The 27,748-nt window shown below is 60.4% G+C and overlaps 2 protein-coding genes and 1 long non-coding RNA gene across 3 annotated transcripts in view; 1 reads left to right on the top strand and 2 right to left on the bottom strand.

The window, feature by feature from the left end:
• Positions 1–955: 955 nt before the first annotated feature.
• On the top strand, positions 956–25,429 carry CRB2 (crumbs cell polarity complex component 2). Its single transcript, XM_081588649.1, has 13 exons — positions 956–1,058; positions 7,801–8,124; positions 10,476–10,671; positions 10,815–10,954; positions 11,639–11,824; positions 12,008–12,121; positions 14,917–15,789; positions 15,878–16,386; positions 16,944–17,109; positions 17,832–18,615; positions 19,447–19,563; positions 20,200–20,317; positions 22,138–25,429. Exons 1-13 carry the CDS (start codon positions 956–958, stop codon positions 22,360–22,362), a joined length of 3,855 nt encoding a protein of 1,284 aa, XP_081444775.1. The 3' UTR covers positions 22,363–25,429.
• LOC145545067 (uncharacterized) lies at positions 9,623–10,982 on the bottom strand. The gene is made up of 2 exons (XR_014081848.1): positions 10,322–10,982; positions 9,623–9,897 (listed from the first exon to the last, which is right to left on the bottom strand). It is a non-coding gene; the product is annotated as an uncharacterized LOC145545067 (long non-coding RNA).
• DENND1A (DENN domain containing 1A) overlaps positions 24,674–27,748 on the bottom strand; it is a 537,858-nt gene continuing 534,783 nt past the window's right edge. The window contains exons 24-25 of the mRNA XM_081588650.1: positions 26,539–27,728; positions 24,674–26,170 (exon numbers count right to left, since the gene is read on the bottom strand). Of these exons, the coding sequence (XP_081444776.1) occupies positions 26,077–26,170; positions 26,539–27,728 (1,284 nt within the window). The 3' untranslated portion in view covers positions 24,674–26,076. The remainder of the gene's footprint in view (positions 26,171–26,538; positions 27,729–27,748) is intronic.

Raw genomic sequence — 27,748 nt, 5'->3', positions numbered from 1 at the left:
GAGACTGCAAGGTTAGACAACAAGAGGACTTCCCAGCAGTAGAACGGGGAAAGCTTGCTGTTTAGAGCCGCGGTAAAGGGCTGCCTTGGACTGTAGGGAGGCTCCTGGAGTCATAAACAGCAAAGGCGAAGTTCTAGGCAAAGGGGAGAAGTAGGAGAGACTCAGTTTGTCTGGTGAGGGGGTGGTGAGAATGGGGGCCTTAGCCTGGGGGCTGAGGTGAGAGGGGCTGTGTGCGGCAGTGTGGGAGTGCAGAGAAGGGGTGGGAGGGACCAAGGGACACAGGAGGAAGAGCTGCCAGGAGTTGGTGGTGGACTGAATGTGGGGAGGGGGGCTTCAGCGGCAGCGGGGAGGGGGCTGGGGAGGAGGTGGGCACCTTCACGGGAGGAGGGAGCCCTGGGAGGGAGCGGGTCGGGAGGACCAGGCTGAGTGGTAGGGGCTGCGGCTTCCAGCAGAGAAGAGGTCTGGGAGGGGAGCTTGGCCAGGCTGGCGGGGGGAGCTGAGAGACGACGGGGAGGGGGAAGGGTGGGGTCGCTGGGAGGATTTGGGAGTAGCTGGATCCTCTGGTGAGAACAGCCCCCAGAACAGAAACGTCTCTGGGAGGCTGAGGCAGCAGGACCTGAGAGGTGGGAGGATAAGGCGGTGGGGGGGGGGCGCAGTTCAGGAGGGAGAGAGGGGTGGGCCCTAAGATGAGGTCGGACCCACGGGGGCCCCTGAGGCCTCATCTGGCGTCTGGAGCCTGGGGCTGGGGGAGAGGGGTGGCTCAGACCCCTCCTCTAGAACTCTGCTCAAGGTGGAGCCGCGGGGAGGGCGGGGGTGGGGGAGGAGGGGGAGGAGGGGGAGGGGCGGGCGGGAGGGGCCGGGCCTCTGTCCACGGCATTAGTGCTGGTTGGAGGGAGAAGGGGGTGTGGAGCCAGCCTGGCCGCCTGTTCCCACAGCCGCCGAGCAGAGCGCTGCCATGGCGCTGGCCTGGCCTGGGACCCGGGACCCCAGGCCCTCGGCCACTCTCCTGCTGCTGCTGCTGCTGCTGCACAGGGCCCCAGTCCTCGCCCTACCGGTTGGTGAGTTGGGGTCCCAGGCTTGGGGGGCCAAGGGCTAGGTCTGTCCGCAGAGCAGACACCCCAGGCCCGTGGGGCTGTCCATGTGGGTGCCAGGCCCGACGGTGGGGTGCACAGAGGTGCACTGCTCTGGGGCGCTGGAGCTTGTGCCGTCCAGGGGGACTTTCTGTGGGGGATCTTGGCCAGCTGTGGTCCCTGTGGTCTGGGTAACGGGTGGGCTGTTGTACCCTGTAAGGTGGGGGGTGGGGGGCGTTGGGCTGGGGTGTTCTGCCTGTGAGGCCCGAGTCTGGGGGGTCTGATGTGATCTGTGTGCAGGTTGAGGACTGTGGGTTGTGGGTGCATTTAAGTTGTGAGGTGGGACAACTGTCCCACGCAAGCCAGGAGCTGTGTCTGAGTTTCTGTGGGTGTGATAGGCTGTATCCCAGTGTGAGTTGTGGGGCATAAGTTATCGAGTGAGATGAACTGTGTCTCTGCTCTCGACATATGGACATGGGGTGGGGGCCACAGACCCCAGCCCAGTGGATTGCGGTGGAGAAGAGGGAAAGAGACCCAGGGTTTCTGCCTGCCTCGCTTTCATGGGTGTGTGTGTGTGTGTGTGTGTGTGTGTGTGTGAGAAGGACAGGGCTGGGGATGCTCCAGGGTCCCTGGGGGGTGGCTGGGCACTGTTGCCCCCCACACTCTTGGCATTCCCAGATCAAGCTGAAAGGGCTTTGTGAAGCCAGACTTTGTTCACCAAGGTTTTTGCTTTTGTCCAAGTGGATTCACGTGTGCGCGGGCTGGAATTCTTCCTGGGGGGTCTGGGGACGCTTTGTCTTGGTCACTATAGCTACGGAGCCAGGCCTGGGAAGCCTTGCGCAGGAGGGTAGCCTGGCCTCTGCAGCCGCTTGGGGAACCCCCATCTCCTCAGAGTCCCAGGGTGTGGAGCCAGTGGCCCCCCAGGTCCCTACCTGTGACCTTCTTCAGCCTCTTAACAGGGCCTGGCTCACAAAACCTTTGTCTCCCCTCCGCAGGGCCCTTGGGGAGGAAACTGAGGCGAAGGGAGGGATGGGGGCTTATCAGCTGGGCCCCGAGGCAAATCGAAGAGGAGCCGGGGGCCTGCTCTCTACACGAGGGGCACGGAGTCCTGGTCTGGGGATCTGGTGTCTGTCCCCAACCCGACAGTGCACACACATAGATCACACACATGCACACATGCACCTGCACACACACGTGCACACACAAGCCACACATGTGCAGGCACATGCACACACCCCACAGCAGCAGTCAGGTGGCATGCACCAGGGCACACACCACCGTATGGACAGGTGTCCACAGGCACATGTAGACCCAGCACACATGCACTTGAGCCCACACACCCACCCGTACGTGACACACATGGGTGTGCATTCACGTGCTAATGTGCCTTCACATGAACCCTGTGGCAGAGTCAACACTGAGTAGATGGTGCTGCAGAAGGGAATGGATGCTGATGCACACACACACTCCCACCTAGCCCTGCTGGGATCCCCAGGGCCGGCCTTTCCCCCTGCGATTTCAGCACTGGGAGCCCCCTCCCTGGGGGTCCCCAGAAAGCTTGGGTGGGGGTGCTATGGGCATGAATATTTCTGGAGACCAGGACCCCAGGGCCTGACTGCCAGGAGGGGAGGGAGATGATATCACTTGAAAAGTAATTTCCATTCCAGAGGGGATGGGGTTCTGGAGGCCCTGGGCCCCTGGCTCTGCCGCCCACCCCTGCCAGGCCCTGAGTGGGGCCCCTCAGCCGTCTGGGCCCACTCAGCCACAAAAGCCTGGCTGGTTGCTAGGAGAGCGCCAGGCATCTTGGAGCACAGTGGGGCATGTCGGGCTCTCACATCCCTCCCTCCCTGCCGCCTGCACACCCAGGGAGCCCGGCTGACAAAGGGGTGGGAGTCCAGCCCCTGAACCTAGCTCCTCCTCCAGCCCGAGCTGGGTGTGGACCTGGAAGACAGAGGTGGGGAGAAGGAGCCACACACCAGCACCCTAACCTCAAGATTTGTTGGATAGTCACTGTTCGCCCCATGTAAAGATAATAAATAAATAATACACCAGCCTTTATGTGGCAGGCACTTGCTACTGGACTTTTGTTGTTGTTCAGTTGCTAAATCATGTCCAACTCTCTGTGGCCCCCTGGACTGCAGCACGCCAGGCTCCTCTGTCCTTCTCCCCAAGTTTGCTCAAATTCATGTCCATTGAGTCAGTGGTGCCATCCAACCATCTCATCCTCTGCTGCCCCCTTCTCCTCCTGCCTTCAATCTTTCCCAGCATCAGGGTCGTTTCCAGTGAGTCAGCTCTCCACCTCAGGTGGCCAAAGTATTGGAACTTTAGCATCAGCATCAGTCCTTCCAGTGAATATTCAGTTGATTTCCTTAAGGATGGACTGGTTTAATCTCCTTGCAGTCCAAGGCTACTGGGCTAGCATGATAGAATTTAATTCTTACAACAGAGTGAGGTCAACTCTGATACCCCCAGTTTACATAGGAGGAAAGCAAGGCCCCGAGAGGGTCAGTAACCTGCCCAGAGTCACACCTTGTGTGTGGCGGGGCCAGTATTTCACAGCGGCCTATGGGACTAGTCTATGTACAGTCACCTCTCTTCTCTGTGCTTCTGTAAAGGCAGCAAACCAGCTCATGCTGAGAGCTGCTATAAGAATTCAGCAAGAAAATGCAGTGGTTCTCTAACTTAGGTTTGGGGTAGAACCCCGTTTCAAAGCAAATTTTAGACAGAAGCCAGAGGCTACTAACAGTTAAAAGTGGCCTGTTGGGGTGGCAGGCCGGGAACCCCATCTGCTTGGCCTCACCCTCCTTCCAGAAAGTGCCTTCCTCCATGGCCCCAGCCCTCTGAGATCATGGTTTGGAAACACTGGGATTTGCCAATGCAGGCAAAGGACAGGCAGTGGATCCGTGAGGGCTATTCTTGGGATTATCAGAATGCTGCCTTTTAACCTCAGGAGATAAACATTCTTGTAAAAGACTATCCCAGACTCTCCTCCCTTGTTAGAGTCATTTAGCCCTTTCCCGATGGCTCTGTCTCAGTTGCGCTGCACTGTTTTCAGCCCTGCCCTTGGGGCCTCATGCTACTAGATGGATAGTTTTTCCCCTAGAAGCATATCTTAAGGAATCTGGGGTGGCTTCTTAGATATATTCTCTTTTTTGCCTTGTCAAGATGAGAAGCTTCACAAAACCCACCTTCAGCAAACACTTCTCATTAGTTGTTGGCAGTTCTCACTAGGCCTGTTACAAGTGCGCATAATGTAGGCATTACTAGACACCGAGCAAGGCCTGAAGTCCCCTGGGATTGCTAGCAGCTAGGTTCAGGATGGACAGAGAAAATTGCCCAGTGCGCCCAGACTGATATTGGAAACTGCACTCTTAGGCAAAACTTCTGAGTCTCGAGTCTCTTTCAGTGCCTGGGGGAGGCTGGGCTAGAATGCTCTAAAGTGACAATACGTGGGTGGCAATTTAGAGTTTGCAGGATGGGAGTTTCAGAAGCATTGGGAGACGTGGACTTCTCACAAGTCTGGAAATGATCTGCTGCTTAGTTTTTTGAGGGATGATCCTGGGCAAGTTAAACAGAAGTTTTCTTAATGGCCCCCATCCTTTCCAGTTTGAATCAAACTCAATAATGTGATAATAGATGTAAGACACGTAGCACAGCTACAAATGCACTCACGAAATGCTTCCTGTTACTATAATCCTGTCCTTTGCACGAAGAAAATTCCTTTCCGGGAGGTGGGTTCTGGGCCTTCCAGGGCAGGGCAGCAGGTCCGAGGGGAGGGGTGAGTGTCCGTTAATCCTTCCCTGGCCAGGTCGTCCCAGGCAGCCTGAGAGGTCAGGAGGGATTTGTAAAGATAAGCACAGGCCCCTCGTCACCCTGGCAACAGGCCACGCCCCTCCAGCCAGACCAGGAAGGCCCCTCCTCTGACCGCCATCCTCACCTCTCCTCCCCTCAGCCCTGGGTGAGCCTGGCCTCCTGGGCTGGCTCCCTGGAGGTAGAGAGCCCAAGGTCAGTGCTTGTTCCCAGGCCTCAGTGTGCAAAGAACTCCCCAGGGAGCATGCTTCAGTGAAGATTCTTGGACCCTGGAACCCAACAGTTCTGCATCTCTGGGTCTGGAGAGGGGCCCAAGCATCTGTATTCTTAATACAGGCCCTGGGGTGATGCTGGAACCCCCCAGGGTGGAGGCTCTGGAGCAGTGAGACCTGGGTTTGGATTCCAGACCCTCTTGGGAAACTGTGAAGTCGCTTATCTCTGAGCGTCACTTTCCTCAACTGTGAAAAAGGAATGATAGCACCGTCTACCCCCTAAGGTAAATGTGAAAACGGAGATTACACAAGAGAGATGGCTGTCCCTCTGGTGCAGACTGCCGCACCACTGCCTGCCTCCTGGGACAGAGGGCTCCCTCCCTCTCTGCCTGCAGGAAAACTCCTTCTTCAGTGGGGCTGGGCTCTGTCTCCTGGGGCCACCTCCTCCTTCAGTGACAGAGCACCTTCCCTGTCCCCCCAGGCGCTGTCTCTCCAGTCTCCTCTGAAATAGAGGGTTCTGAATCGGGAGGCAAAGCTCCAGATTGAGGTGGGATCCCTTAGGAGGGTCATGCTTTCCTGGTGGCTCAGCGGTAAAGAATCTGCTTGGCCAATGTGGGGGATTCGATCCCTGGCGTTCGATCCCTGGGTGGGAAAGATCCCCTAGAGAAGGAAATGGCTACCCACTCCAGTATTCTTGCCTGGGAAATCCCATGGAAAGAGGAGCCTGGCAGGATACAGTCCACGGGGTTGCAAGAGTTGGGCACAACTGAGTGACTAAATAACAACAACAAAAAAAACCCTTGGGTTACACACATGAGGAGTGGCACCTTGTCGGGATTAAATGAAGGGCCTGTTGGCACAGGATCCAAGAGCCAGGGCTCTTCACAGTGGGAGCTGTGGTTACTGTGCTGATCCTCCTGAGGGTGTACCTCGATCAGAATGGGCAGAGTTCTCACTGAAGGCTCACCAGTGCCCAGCAGGGCTTCCCTCATGTGCCCTCAGTGGCTCCTCACAACACCCACAAGGTGGGCACTGCTCACACCCCACTGTTCACACAAGCTGGTCTGATGCCCATCACAGCATCCTCTCCCCCTCTTCAGACTATTTAGCCCTGGGGGACTAGGCTCTGTACTAGACTCTGTACTCTGAGCCATCATGGCTCAGGGCGGAAAAAAGAAAGGCAAGCTGCCCATAAGCCCCTCCCAGAGGCCCAGATGCTCCCTGTCCTCACCCATGAGACCAGGCTTGGGAGAGTGTGGCTGTGGGCAGAGAGGGCCTGTGAACCTCAGCGCCCCAGGTGGTCTTGGCCGGACAGTGTTTCAGACCTTCTGTCCCCCTTGCCACACGCCCGGCCCTGGGTGGGTGCTTGCCCCAACCCCCTTAGTGAGACTCTCCAGGAGTGAGCCCGTGCTGAATTGTACCATGTGCTTTGGGAGCCGGGGGTGGGGCTGACAGCGGGTCTTCTCCCTGGATCATTGGCTGGTACCTCTGTCTCCCTGCCGGTGGACCGCCCTGCCTGCTGGAATGTAGATGACGCCTGAGAGGCTGTCGAGCCTTATCTGGGGGTCTTCGCTGGGGAGGGGAGGGGAGGCACAGGGCTCGAAGCTGTGCTGGGGCCTGGTTAGTGTCTGGATGACAACCTGGGTGGGGGTGGGGCACCTTGGAGCACCAGGTGCGGGGGGGCGGGGAGCGGGGGGCGGGGGTGTGCCTCCTTCTTGGGGGCCGCTCCCCTCCTCCCATCACTTACGGAGTTCTTTGCACGTGTGGGCACTAGACTGCCGTCCCAAGGCTTTCAATCCTCTCTCATCCTACCAGGCACGTACCATTATCATCCCTCAGTAGGAGAAACGACTTGCCCGAGGTCTCACAGCTTGTTTTGAACTGGGGTTTGAACCCAGGTCTCTCTGACTTCACAGCTTCTAAGTTCTTACACCAGCTTGACACTGACAGGCTCATAGCAAAGGAGGGTGGGAGGAAGCGGGCCGCAGATCAGGAGGTGACCCTCTAACAGAGGGAGCTCTGCCTCGCGGAGACGTCCAGTGGCTGGAGCCGGCAGTTTGGTCAGCACATCTCACTACCTGCCCTGTACCCTGTGACCGCGGCCAGCCCAGCCGCTCACATTTACTGATGGCGGATTCGGCGAGAAGTTCTGGGAGGAGAAGAGGGGTGGAGCGGGGAGAGGGGCCTTTGAAGTCCTCCATCTCCAGTTTCACGTAGGGATGGAATTACCAGACCCTCAGCGGGAGTGGCGGAGTGGGCAGTGGGAGGCCAGGGACCCCTTCCCAGGTGGGGCTGGAGCACGTGGATGGACCTTGAAGGCTGCGCCAGGACTCAGGCCAGAGACCTCACTCTCACACTTGAGCCTGGACCTGCTCTCCTGTAAAGTGGTGCCTGCCTGCAAGGGGTACTGCGGGGATGTGTGGGCCCTGGAGCACATAGCTCACAGGGTCAGGGGCCGTCTGCTCACTAATCCTGCCTGCGGAGTCAGGCAGCCTGGGTCCTCCTTTACAGAGGAGACACTCCCCAAACCATTCCCAGATCTGCGTGCCTGTTGGGACTTTGTCTGTAGACCCCCTGGCCCTCTCTCCTGAGTCCCAACGACCTCCGCTGCTCACCAACTCTAGGTCTGGGGATGGGCCTGGGTGTGGGGAGAGGGGTGTCCCAGTAGCCCCTGCCCACCCTGCCCAGCCAGTCTCCTCTCTCTGCAGGGACGGTGCCTTCGGAGACCCCGGGCGCCTGCGCCTCAGACCCGTGTGCTCCAGGGACCGAATGCCAGGCTACAGAGAATGCTGGCTACACCTGCCTGCCCGTGGAGCCCCGGGGCTGTGCCAGTCAGCCATGCCACCACGGTGCTCTGTGTGTGCCCCAGGGCCCAGGGCCCGATGACTTCCGCTGCTACTGTGTGCCCGGATTCCAGGGTCCACACTGTGAGCTGGACATCGACGAGTGCGCGTCCCGGCCCTGCCACCACGGGGCCACTTGCCGCAACCTGGCCGATCGCTACGAGTGCCACTGCCCCCTTGGCTATGAAGGTAATGGCCCCAGCTGTCCCGGGAGGCATGTGTAATGTCGGCCCTGTCAGCGACTCAAGAGTTGTCAGATCGTGAATTTGGCTTTGGCCTTAGCATAGAGACTGCCTCTAGGCACCCTGGCAGTTCTGGGGTGTACCCACTCTTGGTCATGCTGTGGAACTGATGCTTCTCAGGCTACCTTGGCAGCTCTGGATGAGAATGTGGATGAGTGAGAGCTAGCACAGTGCCTGGCACAGAACAGGCACTAGACAAATGTTATTTCAGTCCCTTGTGGGGTTCAGGTGATGCTGGGGGTGGAGACACCCTTCAGGCATCTCTGGGACTAGAGTGCAGATAGGCCTGGTTTGGCTTTAATGAGGGTGCGTCTAGACAGTATTTCCAGGATTGATTCACTCCAGACCAGTCATTTGGTGGCTCATCTGATGCTTGGAGAGCATGAACACCCCTGGTAAGGTTCAGGTTGTCATGTGGACCCCCCACCCCTGTGAGTAGCAACCCCCCCCAGCTCCCACAGACACATTGGTGGTCTTGCTCAAACTGTAATGTAGATGTACTTCCAGGGATCTCTGCTGTCTTGAGGGGGACAGTTCCCTCCTCCAGAGTATGTCCCTGTCCCAGTCCCATCCAGGCTCCAAATTGAGAACAACCTGGAGCAACTGCCTGCAAGTCGGGAAGGAGGGCACAGCTGGGACAGGTCTGGGAGTGAGGCTGGGTTTAGGGCAGCAGGGAGCCTGCAGTGTGGACACTCTGGGTTCCTGAATTCAGAAGACTCCCTCTGACTGCAGAGGACAGTTTGAGGTCACTCAGAGTTAGGCATACAGACTGAGGGGCTGGGCTCCAGGAGAGGGGCTGTATCATGGAGAGACATCTAGGCACACAGATGAAAATGAACTTCAGAAGTGGGTTCTGTGTACCTTTCTCATCACGTGAGACTGTAAGTGTCTGGACAGATTAGTTTTGGACGTGTGAGGAGGTCATGCAAAAGGCCTCTGTCTCTGCCAGCATCCATGGGTGTCTGGGCTCCCTGAATACATTTGTGGGAACCGTCTGGGTGTGGGGGGTGCCAGCAGGTGTGTGCGTGCCTGGATGTTCAGTGCTGACGCTTTGGGTAACGCTTTCTGGGTGAGCTGTGGATGTGAGTGGGGGCAGCATCTGCTGTGATTCATTTCCTCCTCCTTCCGCTCTGAGCCAGGCGGGGGAGGTTGGGATTCCAGGCGGCCTGGGCCTGGCTCCCCCTGGCACAGAGGGTGGGAGTGGGGCTGGGTCACAGGAAGGAGGGGCTCTGTTTTGTGCTCACTGAGCCAGGAACGGGGGAAGGTTCCAGCTGGAGTCAGCTGGGTCCCCGGCCCCCTATGACCAATCCCACTGAGGGAGCAGAGGCATGGCCACTGGAGTGTTCGATGGCAAGTGGGCTCCACGATGAACTACGGCAGCATGTTTCCAACCTCTGAGCTCCTCCATCTCCCTTCAGCACTACAGCCCCTCCCGCAAAAGTCTCCCAACTGATATAATTTTATCCAGGACTGAGAGGGTTCCCAGGACACAGGACTTTCAGTTTTAAAAGCAAGATGGTAGTTTGGCAGAAACCAACACAATTCTGCAAAGCAATTATCCTTCAATTAAAAAAATAAATTAAAAAAAAAAAAAAGCAAGACGGTACAGGGAAAACCGAAGGAGCTGGTTACCTTGGTTCAGCATCTTTCACTGGGGAGTGCCTCTCCTTGCTGGGGTCCCTCCTTACACCCTCCACAAAAAGCCAGCGGAGCGAGCCTTCTAAAATGTGGAAAGGATCGTGTAAGTCAGCCGCTTAAAACTTTTAGGATAAGGTCGGGTCGTGTTACTTGGCCCCCAAGGCCTGTCACCACCCCCCTTCTTGCCCCACCTTCTCCACTCTCCCGTTTGCTTCCGATGGGTCTTCACCAACAGTCTCCCTGGAATCCAACTGCCCGCACAACCCCTTATCCTAGTCTAGCGAATGCCCTCTCATCTTTCTCGATTCCCCAGGCTAAGACCCCGACTCTTGCCGTCACAGGATCTAGCACGTACCCACAATAGCGCTTATCAAAATAAAAAATCAATCCTCATTTATGTAATATTGACTAATCCCCCGTGTCCCGGGCTAGACTGCGGTGAGCTCTAGCGGGCAGGGAGGTCTGTGTAGTTTCCATCCCACCGCCATTGCTTGCGCAACAAACACCTGCTCTGGAAAGACGGACCAACGGATCCTCTCCGGATCCTGACATTCCGCTGCTGGTCACACTGTCTGGAGTGGGTCTGGGGTCAGCCTGGCTCGGCTTCTTCCGCTCTCCCTCTGGGCGTGCAGCTGTCCGTCTGTCTCGGGCCCTGTCCAGGCGTGACCTGCAAGATGGAGGTGGACGAGTGCGCCTCGGCGCCCTGCCTGCACGGGGGCTCGTGCCTGGACGGCGTGGGCTCCTACCGCTGCGTGTGCGCGCCGGGCTACGGGGGCGCCAGCTGCCAGCTGGACCTGGACGAGTGCCAGAGCCAGCCGTGCGCAAACGGGGGCCTGTGCCGCGACCTGGTCAACGGGTGAGCGGGAGGCCGTGCCCCCGGGCGGGGAGGCTGCGCGGTGGGCCGGCGCGGGGGTAGGTGAGGCGCGAGGCGGGGTGAGGTGGAAGCAGGGGGCTGGGGGCTCGGGCACGTGCTCAGTTTGGGCCGCGCGCCCCCTTCAGGTTCCGGTGCGACTGCGCGGACACGGGCTACGAGGGCGAGCGCTGCGAGCTGGAGGTGCTGGAGTGCGCGTCGGAGCCCTGCGCGAACAACGCGTCCTGCCTCGAGGGCCTCGGGAGCTTCCGCTGCCTCTGCTGGCCAGGTATGTGCGCGTGCGCGCTCGCTCTCCCAGGGGGCGGACGCACAGGCTGCGGCGGGCCGGCCTGGGATGCCAGTGCGGGTGTGCGCTGGTGCAGAGTGCGTGCACGTGACTGCAGCTTCTCTGGGCCTCAGTTTCCCGATCTGCGAAGCAGGGCTGATCATAGCATTTGCTCTTGGGCTGCTGGGAGCCGTCGCCGCCGCTGCTGCTGCCTGCTCGCGCAGTCCTGTCTGACTCTTTGCGACCCCGTGGACTGTAGCCTGCCGGGCTCCTCTGTCCATGGGATTATCCCAGCAAGAATACTGGCATCCGTTGCCATTTCCTTCTCCAGGGGAACTTTCTCGGGATCGAACCCAGGTCTCTGGCTTGGCAGGCGGATTGTTTACCACTGAGCCACCTGGGAAGCCCGTTGTGAGGAGAGTAAATGAGGAAAGCCCATGAAGCCTTGGCACAGGGCCCTGCAGGAGCAGAGTGCTCAGTGAGACTAGAAATACTAGTGATATTAGTCACATGATGCTGGTGAAGGCTGTCCTGGTCACTCCTGTCCCCTCAGTGTGCCCCTGCCTCAGAGTATCCGGATTGGTGTTCCGAGTTGCTGTCTCAGCCTGGCCCTGGCGGGCCTGGCAGCAGTGGAGGAGTGCTGCTTGGTGGCCCCGTGTGACCTGATGCCCATGTGTGTGTCCTTAGGCTACAGTGGTGAGCGGTGTGAGGTGGATGAGGACGAATGTGCGGTGGGCCCCTGCCAGCATGGGGGCCAGTGCCTACAGCGCTCGGATCCGACCCTCTATGGGGGTGTCCAGGCCACTTTCCCAGGTGACTTCAGCTTTCGCCAGGCTGCTGGCTTCGTGTGCCACTGCCCTCCGGGCTTTGAGGGTGAGCCCCCTGCCCTACTTCCAGGGAAGCAGGTCTGTGGTGTCCAGATGCAGGGGAGGGATGCTGGAGCTGGGTTCAAGCATTTCTCTCTGGTCTCAGTCTCCCTAGCCGTAAAAATGGGCCCTTTCCAGTTCCAGGCGGGCTCTGAGGGGGCCGAGGGAACCACAGCTGGGCCTCTTGCAGGGGATGACTGTGGCGAGGATGTGGACGAGTGTGCCTCACGGCCGTGCCTCAGTGGAGGCCTCTGCCAGGACCTGCCCAATGGCTTCCAGTGCCACTGTCCAGATGGCTACACAGGTGCCCGGGGTCGGGTGGGCACGGGGGCAGGGCCAGGTCAGAGTTGGTGGGCCTGGGGCAAGGAGATTCCTTCTGGCTGATGTGTGGAGGCTGGGTTGATGGGCTTAAGGACATTAGGGAGGAGTTAGGTGCGGTGGCCCAGACAACAGGAGAGAGGGCTGAGCTGCGACCTGGGCTTAGAGGGTGGGAGTGGAGGGAAAATGGTTTGGAGTGGAGGTTGAGAAATACTTATGAGGGGCATGCTCCAGGTCCTGAGGGTTATTCCAGGCGTGAGTGGGAGGTGTCAGAGACGCGGGCTGAGTTTCTGCCCTGGGTGGCACTGGATAGAGGATGGTGGGTTCAGTCGTCCAGCCTGAGTCTGTGGAGCACCCATGGGAAGGAGTCTGGGTGGGGGGCTGGTGATCCGGGGTCTGTGGCCCAGGACAGGGACCTGAGACTGGGGGTCAGGAGTGTCATCCTGGCAGTTGGGGTTAGAGGCGGCCAAGGTTGTCCGGGAGGAAGTGTGGGGTGATGGGCAGAGAGAGCTCTAGACACCTGATATCGAAGGGCTGGGCAGAGGCTGAGGGCCTGCGGGGAGGACAGGGCAGTTCTGCCGGGACAGAGGAGGTGCAAGCAGCAGGGCGGTGTGTGGGTGGAGGGTGGGGGGCGTGTTATGGAAAGCTGGGGGACAGTGTCTGGAGAAGGGTGGGCGGGAGCTTGGCCTACAGAGGCCTCTCCCTGCCTCGGGTACAGTGGACACACAGATACACAGACATACTTCCCTACGGACACTGATGAGCCCGAGCGTCCCTGCTCCTCCGGAATGCCTGTGGGGCCTCCCCCATGCCTGCCCGCATTCCTGCTCAGAATGCAGGGCCTCCTCTCCCTGGCACGGTTCCTGGGCACCCGCTCCCTGGCCCAGGGGAAGGAGGGGGCGATCACCGCCGTCCCTTCCACCCTCGCCCACACGCACATGCTGGGATTCAGCCTCCCTCTCCTGGGTGGCCAGCACCCCTGGGCACCCTGAAGGCCCATCTCCTGCCTCCCCTCCACGGCTGGGGTTCCCTGAGTCCTGCCCCAGAGGCAGTGGCCTCGTGGGTGCCTGGCACACAGTGGGCCCACGGCAGCATGCCCTGCTCTGCAGAGCTCTCTCTGCACTGTGCTCCTCCTCAGCAGGGCCCCCTGAGCTTGGGCTCTGACCCCCCCATCTTACAGAGGAAGCTGGAGGGGCTCTCGCATGGGCGTATCATCCCCCAGGTTCAGTAGGGTCAGCAGAAGCCCAGCTCCTCCCCACGCTGAGCTCAGCTGATGGGTGACAGGGAGGTCAGCCCTCTGAGGTCAGGGCCCGGGAGGGGGAACCCCGGCTGTGGGGCTGGGCTCCTTGCCATCCTCCCTTTGGGCTGTGCTGGGCGTGGGGGAGGCCAGTGCCTGGCATTCCTGAGTTTGCGCTGAAGGAGGAGGCGACTGGCCAGGCGGGGAGCACGGCTCCCCAGCCTCGGTGCCTGCCCGCCACTCTCAGCCCATCTGTGGGGACATGCAATGGGGCTGCAGGCTCTGGGGACCCTCCTGCAGGTGTTGTGGCTCCTGGCAGGTAGGCAGGGTAGGGGCCTCAGGCAGGGGAAGGTGGGGTGGTGGGGCCGGCCGTCCCCGGAAGGTGGTGGTGGTGTTTGTGGGCTGACTGGGGCCAGGATTCAAATCCTGCTGGCTTCTCTAAGGTTTGGGTTCCCCCTGGCTGGGATACATGGGCAGGTCTGGCCTTAGTGGTTATGTGGAGGCTGTGGCTGAGCAGGGGTGGGACTGTGGCCTCTAGATCCATGCTGGGGCCAGAGTACCTGACCTGGGGGCTCCTGGAGGGGAGGGTGACCTCACAGCCAGGGCGAGTGCCCTAGGGCAGAGGGACGGGGGTGGCGTTAGAGCCAGGGCCTGCTCCAGTGCCACAGATGCATACACCCACTCCCGCTCCCTCTTCCATTTCATCGCTCTGTTCACAAGGGCCATGCCATGTCCTTTGCTGGGCACCAAGGACATACCCAGGCCTCTGGAGGAGATCTCAACTGTGTAAACAGATATTTTCAATCCAGGGTTCTGGGAACTGTGCTTGGGAGTGGGCAAGGAGTTGGGAGGGACACAGTAGCTTGTTGTTGAGGGTCAGAGAAGGCCTCCTAGAGGACTGGCCATCTGAATTTGGGCTTTGCTGGATGAGTAGGAGTTTGAAAGGCAGGGTTAGGGAGAATGAGGCACCCCAAGCAGAGGGAGCAGTGTGAGCAAAACCCCAGAGGCAGAACTTCCCAGGAAATGCTTGGAGGGACAGGCAGCTCAAGGTCTGTAGGGAGGCGGGTTGACATCTGAATGCCTGGTAGCATCCAGGTCATGAGGGATCTTGAGTGCCAGGGTGAGTGATGGGACCTTACACAGCAGAGGAACTGGGCCAGGTCATGTGTTATTAGATCTCTGGCTGCCCATAGAGATGGATGATGGAGGGGGTTCTGAAGACTGGCAAACTAGAAGATACTAGACTGTGGCCCTTAGAGTTTGTGAGTCCGGGGAGGCAAAGTGGGAGGAGAGCGGGTACTGGTGAGCATGCAGGGGATGGACTCCACAGGGCCTGGAGACTCACAGATGTGGGAACAGAAGGAGCATCCTGGATTCCAGCCTCTGGGGACTTCCAAGAGGACATCCCATTCCGTGTCCTTTGAGAATTGGGAATGGGTTCGGTTGATGGATACTGAGCTCCTTGTCCCAAGAGGCAGGTAGGCTCTGGGTCAGGACTGTGGTTCTGGCCTTGGTGCTGAGCCTTGGCCTGGTCTCTCCCGAAGGCCCGATGTGTCAGGAAGACCTGGACGAATGCCTATCGGAGCCCTGCCTCCATGGTGGGACCTGTGAAGACACCGTGGCGGGCTACATCTGTGGGTGCCCCGAGGCCTGGGGTGGACCGGCCTGTTCTGTGCCACTCACCGGCTGCCAGGGCCACACTTGCCCACTGACTGCCACCTGTGTCCCTACCTTCGAGTCAGGGGTTCACAATTACACCTGCCGCTGCCCACCTGGTACCCATGGACCTTTCTGTGGCCAGAATACTACATTCTCCCTGGTGGCTGGGAACCCCGTATGGGCCTCGGTGCCAGCTGGCAGCTCCCTAGGTCTGGCCCTGAGGTTTCGTACCACGATACGTGTGGGTGCCTTGGCCACATGCTCTGACACTCAAGGCAGTGTGGAGCTGGCGCTGGTGGAGGCCAGGCTTCAGGCCACGCTCTGGAGCCACGGCAAGAATGTGCTCGTCCTGAGGCTGCTGGAACCACCTCTCGATGATGGCCACTGGCACCGCGCGGAAGTGACGCTCCGCCTGGGGGTCCTGGAATTGTGGCTCTGGCACGAAGGCTGTCCTGCCCGCCTCTGTGTGGCCTCCAGAGCCGTGGCCGTGCCTCCCACAGCTGCCCCAGCCCCAGCGCCTGCAGGGTCCCGCTCCACCCAGCTGGGCGGCGTGGCCTTTGCGGGCTGCCTCCAGGATGTGCAGGTGGACGGGCATCTCCTGCTGCCCGAGGACCTTGGCGAGAACGTCCTCCTGGGCTGCCGGCACCAGGAGCAGTGCCAGCCTCCGCCTTGTGCCCACGGAGGGGTCTGCGTGGACCTGTGGACTCACTTCCATTGTGACTGCCCCCGGCCCTACAGTGGTCCCACGTGTGCCGATGGTGAGGCATGGGCCAGGTGGGTCCCAGGGCAGCGGCTGTGCCTGCCCTGGCCTGCAGGCCTCACGCCTGGCACCCTCTCTCCCTGCAGAGGTTCCTGCTGCCACCTTTGGCTTGGGGGGCACCCTGAGCTCTGCCTCCTTCCTACTCGACCAGCTGCCAGGCCCCAACCTCACCGTGTCCTTCCTCCTCCGCACTCGGGAACCTGCTGGCCTTCTGTTCCAGCTCACCAACGATTCCGCCGCTGGCCTGACAGTGTTCCTGAGCGAGGGCCAGATCCGGGCGGAGGTGCTGGGCAGTCCTGCTCTGGTGCTCCCGGGGCGCTGGGATGACGGGCTCCGCCACCTGGTGACACTCAGCTTCGGGCCTGATCAGCTGCAGGGTGTGGGGCAGCAGGTACACGTGGGCGGCAGGCTCCTCCCTGCTGACGCCGAGCCCTGGGGTGGGCCCTTCCGAGGCTGCATGCAGGACCTGCGACTCAACGACCTCAACCTCCCCTTCTTTCTACCACTGCTGGGGAATTCCAGCCTGCCCAGCGTGCCCGGCTACGGGCAGTCCTGGAACCTCACCGTGGGCTGCGTCTCTGAGGACACATGCAATGTGAGTGCCAAGAGGAAGGGGTGGGTCCTTTTTCCAGGATCTACCCTGCATCTCTGGGAGTCAGCATGTCCTTCTACTGATCAGGGTAGCACGAGGAGGTGGAGCGCCTGCCCACGGTTCCAAGGCTGAAGACAGAGCAGGGTTCGCTTTCATTTCTTTTCCAGCAAGCTGATCTTGCCCTCTGGTAGTCCCCATACCTCCCCTCTCAGTTGTAGGCTGAGACAGACACCTGGCCTGGGCAGAGGACGGCCCAAGACTTTCTGCAGGAGTTGTTTGGTGGATAGGGACACCCAGGGTCATGAACAAAGCACCAGCCCTTGAATTGGACTAGCCTGGGTGTGAGCTTGGGCTCCTCTGTTTACTGCCTTGGTGACTCAGGCAAGTGGTATCTTCTGAGCCTCAGTTTCCTCATCTGTAACATGGGAATGCTAGTTACTTTTCTATTTGTCTGTGAGGAGGTAATGTATCCATCTAGTGAAGAGCCACTGTAGGGATGTTTATGGTGGGGTGATGCCAGCCCCAGGCCTGAGCCAGTCCCTGTCCCAATTCTCCTGCAGCCTGAGCCCTGTCTCAATGGTGGGACTTGCCTCATCACCTGGAATGACTTCCACTGCACCTGCCTTGCCAACTTCACCGGGCCCACGTGTGCCCAGCAGCTGTGGTGTCCTGGCCAGCCCTGTCTCCCACCTGCCACCTGTGAGGAGGTCCCTGATGGCTTTGTCTGTGAGTGCCTGCCCTGGGCAGCCCACATGCTGGACACCCAAGCTGGGTTAGATCCGTCCCCTGCCTCAGGGCTCAGGGACAGTGGACAGGATGGCAGCAGCCCCAGCCCACCGCACCCAGAGGACAGGCTCTCTGGAGGAGGAGAGCACTTGCTAGGTTTTCAAGGGCAAATAAGACCTTGGGCACAGGGAGCGACATTTCAGGAAGGGGGCAAAGCATGTGCAAAGGCCTGTGAGGTTTTTAAGAACTGAAACACCAGTACAGGTATTGGGGTTGCTGAGGTCCTTGAATGCTAGGCCAGGCAGCTTGGGACATTCTGCCAAGGGCAGTGGGGAGCCATGGGAGGGCTGGCAGAAGACCATGCTCAGCATTTTTAAAAGACAGTTTAAAGGATTGCAGTGAAGAGCGAGCCACAGTGATGGCACTGGGCAGCTTCACTAAGGAGAGGAGTGGACAGATTTTGAGGGGGTGTTATTGCCTGGTTTGTGACCTGGAGGGCAGGGTGGGTGCCCCGAGTTGGTTCTCTGGAGGTAAGAGAGTTCTGTGAGGTACGGGGAACACTTCCTGGGATTAGATCCTAGGTGGTTGGGTGTGCCCCCACACTCAAAAAGCGGGGGTTGGGGGGAGGCGGGTAGCAGGCGGCGACTGGTCGCCACATCACCCAGGTGTGCTTGGGTTGGGGTAGGGGCCGACAGGCCATCCTTCCACGCTCTCCCCGGCAGGTGTGGCTGAGGCCACGTTCCGCGAGGGACCCCCGGTGGAATTCAGCGGGCACAACACGTCATCGGGCAGCGAGCTCAGCGGCCTCTCGCTGGTCTTCCGCACGCGCGACTCCGGGGCCGGGCTGTTGCGCGCTGAGGACGGCCGGGCCGCCGTGTGGCTGGCGGTTCGCAACGGCTCGCTGGAGGCCGGCGTGCGCAGCGGCCCCGGTTTGCCCGGCGCGGTGCTGCCAGCGCCCGGGCCGCAGGTGGCCGACGGCGCCTGGCACCAGGTGCGCCTGGCCATGGAGCAGCCCGCGGCTGCCGCGTCGCGCTGGCTGCTGTGGCTGGACGGCGCGGAGACGCCGGTGTCGCTGCGCGGCCTGGCCGGCGACCTGGACTTCCTGCGCGGCCCGGGCGCCGCGCGCGTCCTGCTGGCCGAGAACTTCACGGGCTGCCTGGGCCGCGTGGCGCTCGGCGGCCACCCGCTACCCCTGGCGCGCCCGCGGCCCGGCGCAGCCCCCGGCTCCCGCGAGCCCTTCTCGGCCTTGCCCGGAGCGCCCGACCCGCGCCTCGGCTGCCGCGGCGCTCCCGTGTGTGTGCCCTCGCCCTGCCTGCACGGCAGCGCCTGCCGCGACCTCTTCGACGCCTTCGTCTGCGCCTGCGGCCCGGGCTGGGAGGGCCCGCGCTGCGAGGACCGCGCCGACCCGTGTCGCTCGGCGCCCTGCGCCCGCGGCCGCTGCCACGCGCACCCAGACGGTCGCTTCGAGTGCCGCTGCCCGCCTGGCTTCGCAGGCCCGCGTTGCAGGTGCGCTCGGCCGGCCGGGGTGGCCTGGGTCCGAGGGGTGAGGAGTGGAAAGGAGGCCCCCGGGGGCGGTGGATGGGACAGACTAGACTGGAAGCCCGACTATGGAAGCGCTGGTTCCATCGGCCAGCCCCGTCCCTTCTCTGAGCCACCTCGCTGTGATCTGTAACTTGGGAACAACAGCCCCCTAGCGTTGCCAGATAAAATACAGGATACCCAGGTGAATTAAATTTGAGATAAACAAAGCTGTCGTCTGGGAGTGGGGGTGGGGGAACCAGAGCTAGTGTTGGAAGAAAACTTAAGAGGCTCTCCTGCGGAGCTGCCCACCACGGACATCTCCCCCCTCCCTGAGTCCCATGGGACAGGGGCAGAGAAAGATGGTCGGAGCCTTGGCCGCTTCACTTATTCAGTTGGGCTATGACTTCCAGCTCTTTCCGAGCCAAGCTTATCAAAGGGTGTCTGGCAGAGGTCTGACTCCCCTTCTCCCTGCAAAGAAGGTCAGGCTTTATGTCCAGGAGCCTGCTCTTACCCCGGGAGGGTCCTTACCTTTCATCAGCTCCTCAGAGGTCTCTGAGCCTCCAAGGCTCTGCCAGGGTCTAGCTGTGGTGCACCTTGCTGGGGGTGGGGCTGGAGAGTAGAGTGCCAGCCCACTGTCCCACCCCTTCCACCCGAGACACCGCTTCTGTGACTTCCAGCAGGGTCTGTCGGGGGTGGCCCTGAATGCCTCGGATGACAGTGCAGAAGGCTCAGGGCGCCTGAGTGACCCACAGGGCGTGGGGGTGGGCCCGGTCCCGTGTGTCCTGACCCCAGTGCAGCCCCTGTGCTTTCTCTCAGGTTGCCTGTCCCCCCAGAGGGGTGCAGCCTGAACATCACCTGTCTCAATGGCGGCCAGTGTGAGGAGGGGCCCCAGGGGGCCAACTGCAGCTGCCAGGAGAGCTTTGCTGGGCAGAGGTGGGTCTGGGCTCCATAAGCCTGGGAGGTGGGCTGGGGAGTGTGGAGAGTACAGATCCAAAGGCAGGGGGTGAGCCTCCGGATCTCCTCCAACCAGGACGGGTGAAGTGGGGTGTGGATCCTTGCTCACCTTCTCAGCCCTTACTGTCATCACTGCGCCAGACACTCCACCTCTGTCACCTGAGATCTTTCCTTCTGGGGCTTCCAAGATCATCATCCTGTTACCAGACACCTGCTGGAGAGTAGTTGCCTAGTGGTGTTTCTTAGAACACCACACTCAGCATCAGGACCACGTGGGGAAACTATGCAAATAGAGGTTCTGGGCTCTCCAGACGGAGTCAGCATCCCTGGGCAGGTGCCTTTACACAGGCTCCCCTGAGCTTTCGATGGAATGAGGGTCATTCTCAGTCACGAGTGCTGGGGTGAAGGGGTGTGCTGCATAATGAGGGTCGTACTCAACTTAGGTCCCCCTGGCAGGGCCCAGCCAGGTCGGGACAGTGCTGGGGACAGCGGGTGAATGGTGCCTGGGTGTGGAGGGTGTGGGGGTGGGTTTGAGGAGGTAAAGGAGCTGGGGGAACTAGAGGCAGCCTGGGAGGGAGCAGCTTTCTCAGCCCCACCTTCTTCCCTGCCTCCCAGGTGTCAGATCCCCTGTGAAGCCAACCCCTGCTTGAATGGGGGCACCTGTCGGGCAGCCGATGGGGTGTACGAATGTATCTGCAGTGCCAGGTTCTCAGGCCAGTTCTGCGAAGTGGTGGTGAGTGATGCCAACGGGGAGGGTGGCCTGTTTTGGACTTTGTGAGATGATGGTGTGGGGGTGGGGGGAGTGTGTACAGGGCCTGTGGAGCTGTTCCTGGACCAGCCCTGTCACGGGGTGGGGAGTAGCAGGCCAAGGAGACAGGGCCCTTCCACACCCCTGCACAGGAGGTCTGTTCACTCAGAGGGGAGCCTGGGGACCCCCCCACTATTCCTCTGGGGACCACAGTGAATTCTGGGATTTACGTTGGTGGATATAGGAGCCTGTAATCTCTGGTGGTTTATGAGCCAGGATTGGAAAGTCGGAAGATTTGGGGAGCCCAGGACTCTGAGCCAGAGAAGGCTTGGCTGCCATGAAGGCAGGCTCAGCTGAAGGGGGGGGTGAGTAGATAGGGGCCAGCATGCGGCCTGCTAGTGGACTTCCCTCTGGCCCCCTCCCCTCAAAGGGGCAGAGCAGACTCGGCTGGCCCAGGCAGAAGTGAGCCAGAGTGGGCGCGGCGGGGGCGGGGGCGGGGGCACGAAGCCTGGGGAGGCACCTTGATCTCCACAGGCTTCTGGCCGGCCGGGTCATAAACCCCAATCCCCTCTGTTTCTGGGGAAATGTTTCCTTTCAAGTTGAACTTTACAGCCTCTGGCTCCCCCTCCCGCCCTCCTCCTAGGGAGGAAATGGCTTTACAGCTCCCCCAGGCTGGAGGCTGGCCTGCCCTGGTTGGTTCGGGACTAGGGCGAATTTTTCTCTACAGCCTTGGGCACCTTCTTCAGGGCTGGGGGCTGAGACTGGGACCCAGACCACAGTGGCCTGAGAGGTCTCATGGGACGGAGGGAGGGCTGATGAATCTGAGACCCTGGGCCTCTGGGCCCCTGGAAATCTGTGATTCGGGGGCGTTAGAGCTCCAGGTCTGTAGAGTCTTTTGATGGGGCATCCAGGTGTCTGTAATGAAAGAGTTGTTTTTCCTGGGCCCCCCACAGCCTGGTCTGTATGTCTCCTGGGGGTGGGGGCCGGCCCTGGGGGATTCTGAGCTCACCATCAACCAGGTCAGCCTGCTCCACCTCATGCCCTGCACAGGCCCCCTGGTCCTGAGATGCCTCCCACTTGGGGCTTAGGCATGGTCTCCACAGACCTTTAAAAAGCCAGAGTGCCCTTTGGGATTGGGAAGGATCAAGTTCCATCACTTCAGTTTGGGTGTCTATTGAGAGAGGTGGGGGTGGCAGGGCTGGGCACTGAGGCCCACCTTGGCCAGATGAAGGAAGGACCTTTGGCTGGAATTCAAGACTGCAGGATGGTGATGTGAGCTGGGCATGGCATGGTGTTAGGGGTGGACAGAGGGCAGTGCCAGTCCTGGTTTGACAGCCCCTAGTTGTGTGTGTCTGGGGGGATCTGGGCAGAGCCTCCGTGTTCTCCTCTCATACTTACCGAGTGCCTACTGAGCAGGCTCTCCTCTCAGCGTTTTGGGGATACACGGGTGAACAAAATAGACCAAAGATTCCCGTCCTCACAGGCGGCCTTGCTCCCACTTCATCCGATCACTGTAAGGTGTACGTGAAATCTCATGTACGGTGTTGAGCTCCCACTGGGCATTCAATAAATGTGTTTTTCTCTTCTACCAGAAGCCCTTGGTTGTACAGGAATCCCCTTGCGGTGGCTATGATAGGTGGCTCCTAGGCACTTGTTCACATACCCCTGGGGCCAGGTCTCTCACTAGCTCTCTGGGAAGCCTCCACCCAGTGATGCTTTTTTCCTCTCCTCTGAAGGGCCCGGGGTGGAGGGGTGGGGGTCTCCCCGCCTCCACCATCTTAGGCCTCTTACTGCGTATCTTGCAGAAGGGCCTACCACTGCCGCTGCCGTTCCCGCTGCTGGAGGTGGCAGTGCCTGCGGCCTGCGCCTGCCTCCTCCTCCTCCTCTTGGGCCTCCTCTCAGGGATCCTGGCGGCCAGAAAGCGCCGCCAGTCGGAGGGCACCTACAGCCCGAGCCAGCAGGAGGTGGCTGGAGCCCGGCTGGAGATGGACAGCGTCCTCAAGGTGCCACCCGAGGAGAGACTCATCTAGGCCCACCTGGCTGCAGCTCCAGCCCCTGTGAGGGCCTCGATTTCTACCTGGAGATCCAAGGAGGCCACTTCTGGGAGCCTGCAGGGAAAAGGCTCACCCCTTCTTAGCCCTGGAGAGCTGCTGCAGGGCTCAGGATACCTGCTGGGCAAGTGTCCCCTTTGCCAGGAGCCCCAGCCCCTGCCCCTGCCCCAGGCTGGGCTGAGGGGAAGGGGCACGCTCAGGGAAACAGAGAGGGGCCTGTGAGGTTGTGGACATTCACCGTCCAGCCACGAGGTCTCGCCTCGGCAGACGCACGACTGTGCTGGGAGAAGCACCTGTGGGTGCACAGGATGTGTTTTGGGGTGTGTGTGTGTGTGTGTGTGTGTGTGTGTGTGTGTGTGTAGCTGGGACTGTTGATCTGCAGATACCCGTGTGAGTGTTAGGGATGGGGCTCATGGGCATGTTGTCCTTGTGTGTGCGTGTGGTTGTGTAGTGGGTGCAGGTGGCCCCATGGAGGAGCAGCTGGGCAGAGGAGGCGACCTTCTCAGTCCTGGGGCAGGGGCGGCCCAGGGCCACGAGTGCTCCTGGAGGCCAGGCCAGGGCTGGCCCAAGGACCAGAGCCCAGCTCTGGCAGCTTCTCCCACCTCCCACCTCCAGAGGCTGCCCCCAGCCTGGAGACAGCTGGAAATCAGTGGGATGGGGGGCAGGAGCCAGAGGTTAACGTGTGAGCTCCCGGTTCCCCAAACAGATGCTCCTTGAGGGAGATTTGACTCTGTCCAGCGCTGGAGCCAGGCGCTGTCTGGGATATGGACTGCGGGGCAGACCTGCAGGAGCTGGGGGTGGAGTCGAGGGGGTGTCTGGGCCCACACAGTCTGCCTCCTGCGGGCCCGTCACTCGGAGAACGCGGAAAGCAGCCCCGGCCTACCTCGCAGGGCTGCTGTGAGGATGGTGGGTGACTATGGGGAAGGATGGGGCTCGGGGATTTGCTGCAGTCCAGTCTGCTGTGGGGCTGCCTGGGTCATCCTGTTAGGAGTCGGGAAGGGAGAGGGCGATGAGGATGGAGGAGCCACCCTCCCTGCCCACCTTGTGCTTCTCCAGCTCCTCCCGCACCAGCAAGGTTGCTTCTTCACCTGCAGACCAGTCGCCTCCCTAACGGTTGCTGCGAAGATGAACATTCGAGGAGAGGACGTGCAGGAAGCCCTCAGGGTTGTTCCCTGAGGCAGGTGCTCAGCAAACATTGGCACTGCCTCTGTGTCGGGGCTGGTCCTGTGGACAGACACAGATGAGGGGAAGAGCTGGCCGCTTTGCTTCCGGCCCCTTCCCTGGTGATGCCACCACGCTGGGATCTCTGACAGGCACCTGAGGGCCTGGCTTCTGAGCTTCAGAGTCCCTTTGTCCCTGACCTGGAGATGTGCCCTTTGGTCTTTCCTGTTTCCCAGGCCAGCGCCCCCTGTGCCAAGACCAGGAGACCCCTTTCCACTTCTTGATTGGAGGTCGACCTTACCCACCTCCCCCAGGGGTCTCATCCAACTTCCAGAGGCATAGGAATCAGTGGGAGGTGGAGCCATGTGGTGATGGGGCCAGGGGATGGGGTGGGAAGGGTGAGGCTGGACACTAGGCTCCAGGGGCTTGCTTGGTCCTTAGCCTGTAGGAGGTGGGACCAGCTTTCCCCATGGCTCCTGGGAAAGGCGGGGAGAAAACATCTGGTACCACGAGCTTAGCCAAGCCACTGCCTTGATTAGTTCATCAAGTCAGAGATTTGGAAAACCTGTGTTTTTGCAGATTCCTAAGAAAAGACATTCTGGGTGGAACCCCAGTGTATAAAAGCTGGGTGGTTCTTTTTTGTCCTTCTCTTGTTCCTGAGAGTTCTGAGAACTTGTAATTCTCAAGCACAGACCAGGGAGGGGGACACAGACAGAATGATGGGCAGGTGGGGGTGGGGGGTGGGGCCAGTGTGTCTTAACATCCACTCTGGGTGCTTGGTCCAGGTATCCTCTCCAACACAGCCAAGAGAGGTGCAGTTTCCCAGGCTCTGCTCTTGCTAATGAGAGGTGGTTCCAGGTATCCCCTTGAACTTGTCCTTTCCTGGAGCAGAAGTGCCTTTGACATCACTGGTGACCTGGAGCCGTGCTGTGTGGGGCCCGGCAGGCCTATGCCCAACTGTGACTAGCCGACCCCTCAGAGGCCTGAATGGGAACAGGCTTGGGGGTAGGCCAGGGTCAAAGCCTTCCTGACTGCTCCACGGCCCCCTCTACCTCTACAACGCAGATGCCGGAGGTTCCCCGAGGCGTCCCCTCCCTGCAGAGCTTCCTCAGGACACAGGGATACCAGCTTCTCTCCAAGAAGATTTTATTGAACGCACACACAAAATTCATCCTTGGATTTGCAGATTCAATCCAGCAAGGGAAGAGACAGCAGTGCTCTTGTGAACATGGTGCTCTTGCCACCAGCCTCCAGCCAGGGAGAACACGGGGTTGGCTCGGCTTCCCTGAGGCCACCGAGCACCTCTTGCCTTAAGACTCTGCCCACCGAATGGGCTACCCTGTCCTGATGGGGCTTGGGGGTCTGCCCAGGATGGATCTGCAATCTCTGCTGAAACACCTGAGTGTCCTAGAGGTGCCCGCGTGGCCCAGATGTGACATGGAGCCCTGCTTCCAGCGGCCAGAGGACATTGCCGAGATTGAAAGAGAAGACTTGCCCAAGGGGCCTAAGGAGCTTGTGCGGGGCCAACAGCTCTTCACACCCCACGTTGTCGTCGGAGCAAACCTCAGGGCCGGGCCTCACTCACTCACGGGTGGGGGTGGTCTCCCAGTCCCTCAGACGATGACAAGGCTTCCTGGGGTTATAGGGGCCTCTAGAAACCCCCTTGCCCACTCAGACACCCCTGAGACTGTGTGTCTGATCATTCACAAATAGGAAATGAGAAATCAGGTCAAAATGTTCACAATTTCCTGCATGTCTCAGATGGTTGTTTTCTTAAATGGTTGGGCCATATTTTAACTTGGTTTATTGAAACTAGTCAATTTCAAGATTCATCAAATCAATAAAAGTAAAAAGGAAAAGAAAGATAAAAGAAATAATAACAAAACATTTCAATTTAGCTTTGGTGACGTTGGCCTCAGGAATTTCTATGCTGGCAGGAATCACAAGGTGGGCAGGGAGGGGATGACTCCAAGCTCTCCTGCCTCCAGGCTGCAAGAAGCCAGTCTGCCCACTCACCAGGGGCCTGGAGAGGGGCTCAGTGCCCTGCCCTCTCCTGCCCCAAGGAGCCAGGCACTGGGACCCTTGCATCTCTGTGGTGTTCAGCTTGGCCTTCCAGCGGGGGTCTGGGCACCTGCTTCTCAGCTCTGCCCCTCTGAGACCCACTTGACAAGAGGGTGAGTCTTGTGATCATAAGTGGAGACCAGGAGAACCTCTGGGGCCCGAGGGAGAGTGTGGACGGCAGCCAGACCCGTCCTGATGCTCTCAGGTTTACCTGTTGCCGTCTTGTCTTCTATAATCAAAGTTGCTGGCGCTCCCGGCCCTCACGCAGGGCTGGCTGGGGCTTGGTTTGGTTACCACGAGGTATCCCATGGATCCCTCAGCCCCCAGATTCCAACCAAGTCAGAAAAACAGAGGTGTAGGGGTTGGGGTGAAGACTCAGTAAAGAACGAGTGTGCATATTGCTAGAGAGGGTTTGGAAATGCCCCGCCAGGTAGATCCTCCAGTGGAGGAGGGGGAGGGGGTTGCCTTACTTCAAACTCCAAACCACGTGCCTCTCGTGCAGACGAGCTGGTGTACCGCCAACGCTCGTGCCCATCGAGGTGGGGTGTGCAGGGCTGGGCTGCAGCTGGGGCAAGAGAATGGGGCTCAGGAGGAGACATCCTGAGGATGCGCAGGGCTCCTGGTGGGCAGTTTCCAGAGGGAAGGTGGGTAGGACGTGGCCTGGGGCAATTGCTGGCCCAGCTGACCTCTTTAGTGCAAAACCCATATGGGGGGGCAGGGGAAGGGTGGTGGCGGGGCGGGACAGGCACCCAGGAGCTGGGTCGATTCCCAGGCTGGAACTAGCGCCATTCTCCAGAGATGGGCAGTGTGGAGAGGAGGAGGGGCGGCAGAGAGGGTTCCCATCCCTTTCCACCAGTAGAACCTGGGCAGAAACAGCAGAAGGGGAAGCAGGGCTGGCCGGCCTCGGCTTGCCCCACCCTCAGTGCTGCTCACTCGAAGGTCTCCCATTGCTTCCTGAGCTGCTCCACAGAGCCGGGGGCCGGGGCTGGGGCTGAGCTCACGTCTTGCTTGGTTTTCCGTAACAAATCCTCAAAGGGGTCTCTGGCCTCTCGTGGAGCAGAGGGCTGCAGTGCTGGCTCCAGGCCCTGAGGGGGCCTGGCGGGGAGGAGTGGGGGGTCTCCAGGCCTCAGGGCCAGCCCTTGCTTGGCCTCAGCGGCCCTGGCGCTTGAGCGGGCCAGGGGCAATGTTCGGATCCTCGAGGGGGCGACCGCTGGGGGACCCAGAGGCTGCAGGGAGTGGGTACCCATGGGCACTTGGCCAAAGAGATTGGGCATGGAGAGGGCAGACAGGTTGGGCTGAGATCGATGTGGGGCACAGAAGCCAGAATTGGACAGCAGGAGGCTGGGGGCAAAGGCTGGCCCCAGGGAAGGAGGAGGGGCCCCAAAAGGCGCAGCTGGTGCAGAGACCAGGGGCATGGTGGGCAGTGTCGCTGGCACAGATGGGACAAAGGGGTTGAGTGACGGCTGTGGAAATGGGGTGGGGGTCCCCATGGGGGGAAAGCTAAATTGGGGGGTAAATGGGGTGGCTACATTTGGGGCTGTAGGGCCTGGTGGAAGGGAGCTGCCCGACCAGGTTGTGTTAAGTGGGTCCAGCAGGGCCAGCAGGGCATCACTGCTGCTGCCGGCGGCCCCTGGGGCCAGGCTGAGTGGCTGGAGCAGTTCAGTGGGGTCTTGGGGTGCAGCACTGGAGAGAAGCCCAGGGAACGGGGCTGAGCTGAGGGCAGCCCGCCTTTCCCGCTCAGCTGGCAGCCGCTCTGAGAAGTCGCCGAGGGCGATGCCGGGGGCCTGGAGCTTGGCCGGGCGGGCGGTGGGAGGTGGGGGCACGATGCCCAGCTCCGGGGTCTTCCTGCCCTGGGGCCGGGGGATGGTGATGCTGCCCAGGGTGGGCGTGGGCACCTCCTCCTTGTCACTGGGGTTCAGGAGGCTGTTCCGGTTCTGGGGCCTGAAGGACAAGGCCAGGGAGTTCCCGAGCAGGGCTGAGGGCTTCTCGGAGCAGGCGGCGGGAGGCTTGCTGGGGATGGCCATGTCGTCCTGGCCTAGGCTCCAGAGCCTGCTGTGCGGGTGCGCGAGCTTCAAAGCCCCTGGTGTTCCACGGCTCCTGTCACTTCTGCCCAGGTCCAACCTCTGCCGGAGGGAACGAGGGA

Source organism: Giraffa tippelskirchi, chromosome 4 (assembly GCF_054371585.1).
Source record: "Giraffa tippelskirchi isolate mGirTip1 chromosome 4, T2T-mGirTip1v1.2.pri, whole genome shotgun sequence".
NCBI lineage: Eukaryota > Metazoa > Chordata > Mammalia > Artiodactyla > Giraffidae > Giraffa > Giraffa tippelskirchi.
The sequence above is the reverse complement of the archived record's forward strand: the minus strand, read 5'-3'. Positions and strand labels throughout refer to the sequence as shown.